Raw genomic sequence first — 5,318 nt, forward strand, 5'->3', positions numbered from 1 at the left:
CATTTTTAGTAGAGACAGGGTTTCTCCACGTTGGTCAGGCTGGTGTTTGAACTCTCAACCTCAGATGATCTGCCCTCCTCAGCCTCCCAAAGTGCTGGGATTACAAGCGTGAGTCCCTGAGCCTGGCCACTGATGTTCTTTAACAGTAATTTATCAATCTGAAATATGTTCCTTAGTTCCCTTTCCACTCAGAGGCTAGCTCAAATAGATTCTTCCTTCTTATCATCTCAGGAAGTCAGTTTCCCTTCCTTTCCTTGTTTAGGAAACTGCTCCAAATCCCAAGACAGATCTTGTTCACCTAGTGGGAGGCCTGCAGGAGGAGAGTTCCTCCCCCATATTCTCTACCAATCTTCTCCTAAACTGGGTCTAGGACTATCAAAGGTAGATGTCCTAGATTAGGGACAGGACGCTAATTAGAAAACTCTTATTAATAAGAAGCAATAATTGTGTTATTCTCAGTTTTTCCCATGATCTTCCTCAGAATCTGAGATGGCTTGGTAAGGACTGAGATACGTTACTTCTCCAGTTCCTGCTTGCTTTTGAGCACAAAGGGTCCCATTTCCACTCCCCATCCTAAGCTGGCTTTTCCCACCCGTCCTGGACTGGTAATGAAGGACTGGAAAGGTGGGCACTTTCTCTTGGGGATTCAGCATCCTGTGACTCACCAACATCTGCTGTACCCAGGTCAGTGGAGGCAGATTTGAGTGCTTGTCTCTTGCCCCGGTTTCCATGCTTCAATCCACTCTGTCCCTTCAAAATTTGAAAGATGACTCTCATCCCATGTAAACAGCATTGATTACCTTGCATCACAATGTCTGCCTGAGAGATGGTGGAGTAGCACCCAACCCAGAGGACCCCACCCCACCAGGCAGGCAGGTTGGCCACGGAGCAGCGACTGAGAAACAAAGAGCCCCTCCCCTTGGCACGGGGGTCAGGTGGGAGACATGAGTACAGAAGGCAGGGCGAGCCTTCTGCTTTGTTCATTCCGTGTTATTTCCCTTGTACACCAAGCTGGCTGAAGCTTAGAGATAGGGATCTAAATAAGAAGAGGGGTCTGACAGCTCTATGGTTGCTCGTGGACACTCTTACCTGGTGCACCGTGTAAGTTGACTGGCCATGGAGCAAGGGAGGGCAGATGGACAGATTGTACTGTAATGGCTGGCCCAAAAGGGAATAGCGCCCATCACCTAGGGAGTAAGAGCAATTGGTTTTCTGGGAGCTTAAGCTTCATGGTACGATTTTTATGAGACTTCAAGGGGCTTTGGAAATAGCAACAATGCATACTATTCCTAATTTTCTATGATGGGAATGTCCACGTGACTGATGTAAAAGTTGTTTCTCTTCTTAAGTCCTTTGGCTCTCAACTGTATCTCACAGACAAATGGGATTACAAGGTCCCATCATCCTTGAAGAAAGGCTCTATCCACTGTAGACAACAGTACTATGAAAATGATCAGAGAAGAAACTTACCCTTATTAATGTCTTTTATATCTTTTCTTTTTTGAGACAGAGTTTCACTCTTGTCACACAGGCTGGAGTGCAATGGCACGATCTCGGCTCCCTGCAACCTCTGCCTCCCAGGAAGTGATTCTCCGGCCTCAACTTCCTGAGTAGCTGGGATTACAAGCATGTGCCACCATGCGTGGCTATTTTATTTTTTGTGTATTTTTAGTAGAGATGGGCTTTCACAACGTTGGCCAGGCTGGTCTTAAACTCCTGACCTCAGGTGATCCGCCTGCCTCGGCTTCCCAAAGTGTTTGGATTACAGGCATGAGCCACTGTGCCTGGATGTCTTTTACATAGATTCTCCCAAACCCTAAACCCAGAGTTCAAGTTTCTGGCTCATGTGAGGCAAAATGAGCATAGCAGACAAGAGCAGAGACTTGAACCAGACTGCCTAAGTTAAAATAGTGGCTCTGTTACTGAAAATATGATGTTGTGTATGTTTTTTCCCTCGTTAATGTTGTTGGAAAGGTTAAACAAATATAAGGCAGGTAAAGCATTTATAGCAATGCCTGGTACATATTAAGTACCATTAAGCGTTACTTATTATTGATAAATATTACATTTCAGAGCAATTTAAAGTTTTTAAACTATGCTCTCATTTTTATACTGCTTATGATAGCTAGGGAAGAAAGCAGATAAAATTCCCATCTTATTTGTGATTAATCCCATTTTATTTTATTTTTTTGTAATTGATTCAGTTCCAATGCAGTTTAACCCCATTTTATAGACTAGGAACTGTGGTCTAGTTTTGAGTTTAAGTAATTTGCTGAACATTGCAAAGCTAATCAGTGGTGAGACTGGAACTTTTTTTTTTTTTTTTTTTTTTTTTTCGGGGGGTTTTTTTTTTTTTTTTTTTTTTTTTTTTTTTGAGACGGAGTTTCGCTCTTGTTGCCCAGGCTGGAGTGCAATGGCACGATCTTGGCTCACCGCAACCTCCGCCTCCTGGGTTCAGGCAATTCTCCTGCCTCAGCCTCCTGAGTAGCTGGGATTACAGGCATGCACCACCATGCCCAGCTAATTTTTTGTATTTTTAGTAGAGACGGGGTTTCACCATGTTGACCAGGATGGTTTCGATCTCTTGACCTCGTGATCCACCCGCCTCGGCCTCCCAAAGTGCTGGGATTACAGGCTTGAGCCACCGCGCCCGGCCTGAGACTGGAACTTTTGAAACCAAATTTAGTGTTTCCTTTTCTAAGACCATACTGTTTCTTAAAAAGCCCCACATTCCCAGCCCTCAGACTCAGTACTAATGTTAGGTTAAACTCTTTGGTCATTAGAAAATTCAGTGAACTCATTTTCCCCAGCTCTTTTCACCCTACTTGGTTGTAAGTACTAAGTATGTAAAGAAGGCTAAAGGAAGTTAACCATGGACAGCACTAGAGAGGGGCAAGTGTCTGAGGGATGTTAAAGGAGTTAGTTCCCAGAATTGGATCATCCACACTGGTGTCCTGCCTGTTGTTACTCTTTCAATCTCTGCAATTGGGAATGGGATGTGAAGGGTAAATTCCACAGCACCAGCCCTAATTTAACCCCATACCCTGTGCTGGACCCCCAGGCCGGGGGAACTGTGTGAGGACAGGCAGGGGACTGAGTCCTGTGCAGACGCTGCTGAGGCTGGTGACAGGAGAGGGTGCTGGAGACTGGGTAGGAGATGTGACAGGGCTGCTGCTCATTTGTGTGTTGGCCTGTGGAAAAGAGGAGCACACATCACATGAACATCAAATGTTACCCTCTGGATATTCCTATGGCTTGGCTTAAAATTCACGTCTCTCAGGAAATAAGGTTCTCTTGCTGAATGCTGCCAAAGTCAGACTCTTCCTTCAAACTGCTACCTCAGTCCATAATTCATTTATGCTATTTTATTTTTTTTGAGACAGAGTCTTGCTCTATCACCCAGGTAGGCTGGAGTGCAGTGGCGCAATCTTGGCTCACTGCAACTTCTGCCTCCTGGGTTCAAGTGATTCTCCTGCCTCAGACTTCTAAGTAGCTGGGATTACAGGCACCCACGACCACGCCTGGCTAATTTTTAAATTTTTAGTAGGGACAGGGTTTCACCATGTTGGCTGGACTGATCTCAAACTCCTGACCTCAAGTGATCCGCCCGCCTCAGCCTCCCAAAGTACTGGGATTACAGGCGTAAGCCACGGTGCCTGGCTCATTTATGTTATTTTAATATCCACTTCTGGCACATTGATTTAAGTGTTCTCTGAGCATTTTTAAGTGTGTATCCCATCTGCCACCTTAGATATTAGGTTCCTTAAAAGAGGATGCTCTCTATTTCTTGTGTTTCTCCCCAAAAAGCACCCAGGAAAAGATGCTGCTCAGTCAACAGCAAACATTGCTCCCTGGGAAGAATACAGTCGTCTCCTTGCCAAGACAAGGCTGGGTGCAGCACTCACCTGGGGGCTGCTGTCAGGACTGTACAGGTCTCCAGGCTTCTGACCCCGCTGGTCCATGCTGTAGTATTTACAATGACTCCACTGGACCATGGATGGGTTCTGGGGTGGCTGGGGTCCATTAGGGACATTCAGCTGCATGACCACCACACCTGGTCCAGACGGTGACACTCCTGAAGGGCAGGAAGAAAGCAGTTGGTTATAAATTCAAACTGTATTTTCACCTTCCAGCTAGCCCTGAGTGGGAAAGCAGCAAACAAATCCACCCATTGCCTCAGGGTCACTCAAGCTACATCCTACCAGGAACCTGAGATGGCTGCTGATGTGGCTTCTGACTCCATCTTCTCAAACCAGTAGAAGTTTGAGTGGAAGGGAGATGAGCCCCAGATGCCAGTGCTCCCCTGGCCTTCACCTGGTGAGGGGTACTTTGGTATGCCTGGCAGAAAACTACTCCAATCTGTCAATGCTGGCTATAACCAAATGCCCAGGTGAGAGTGCTCAAATGTCTGAGCATGGTATGGGTCCTGGTCTGGACCATGGGCAAGGGCTGCAGACCTGTGCAGGCTTTTCTGGTAATGGTTATAGATAAGCCAGTGACCTCTGGTTGTTCTGGAGAAGATAAATGCACATATTTTCACTAAGCCAGACCCAGAAAGTACGTCTTGGCCAAGAACGGGGTAAGTTGGGAAACACTGTAAGCAGAGGGAATTGCATGGCGATGTACGTCATAGTCAGGAAATGACAAATGATTCAAGGTGCTAAGACACAGGGGCCACATAGGGGAAGCAGGAAATGAGACACTTTTATTTAAACAAACATTTATTGAACATTTGCTATGTGCTAGGTTCCTACGTTGGGCACTGAGGGTACAAAAACCAAGGCTGCCCCTGCCCTGACAGAATGGACAGTCTATTAAGGAGTCACACATTAAACAAATAGTTGGTGTCAGAGTTTGAAGTACATTCTGGTAAGATGTTTGAACTTTATCCTGTAGCTGTTGGAAGACTTGTGCTTTGGAGAGCTAACTCAAATGGCCGATTGTAGGATCACTAGGGAGAGAGAGATTAGCAGCAAGAAGGACTATTTAGAAAGCTATTGAAGGTCAGGCACAGTGGCTCATGCTTGTAATCTCAGCACTTCGGTAAGCTGAGGCAGGTGGGCTGTTTGAGTCCAGGAGTTCAAGACTAGCCTGGGCAACATGGTGAAACCCTGTCTCTACAGAAAATATAAAAATTAGCTGGGCGGGCCGGGCGCGGTGGCTCAAGCCTGTAATCCCAGCACTTTGGGAGGCCGAGGCGGGTGGTTCACGAGGTCAAGAGATCGAGACCATCCTGGTCAACATGGTGAAACCCCGTCTCTACTAAAAATACAAAAAATTAGCTGGGCATGGTGGCACGTGCCTGTAATCCCAGCTAC

At 46.2% G+C, this 5,318-nt stretch overlaps 1 protein-coding gene across 25 annotated transcripts in view; it reads right to left on the bottom strand.

Moving 5' to 3' along the window:
- Positions 1 to 558: 558 nt before the first annotated feature.
- The window catches only part of R3HDM2 (R3H domain containing 2), a 188,332-nt gene continuing 183,572 nt past the window's right edge, over positions 559 to 5,318 (bottom strand). For all 25 annotated transcript variants that reach the window (XM_037741218.1, XM_037741219.1, XM_037741220.1 and 22 more), the window contains 4 exons: positions 3,906 to 4,075; positions 3,044 to 3,191; positions 1,090 to 1,187; positions 559 to 750 (listed from right to left, as the gene is read on the bottom strand). In XM_037741218.1, the coding sequence (XP_037597146.1) occupies positions 574 to 750; positions 1,090 to 1,187; positions 3,044 to 3,191; positions 3,906 to 4,075 (593 nt within the window). In that variant the 3' untranslated portion in view covers positions 559 to 573. The remainder of the gene's footprint in view (positions 751 to 1,089; positions 1,188 to 3,043; positions 3,192 to 3,905; positions 4,076 to 5,318) is intronic.

Source organism: Cebus imitator, unplaced genomic scaffold (assembly GCF_001604975.1).
Source record: "Cebus imitator isolate Cc_AM_T3 unplaced genomic scaffold, Cebus_imitator-1.0 Scaffold96, whole genome shotgun sequence".
Lineage (NCBI taxonomy): Eukaryota > Metazoa > Chordata > Mammalia > Primates > Cebidae > Cebus > Cebus imitator.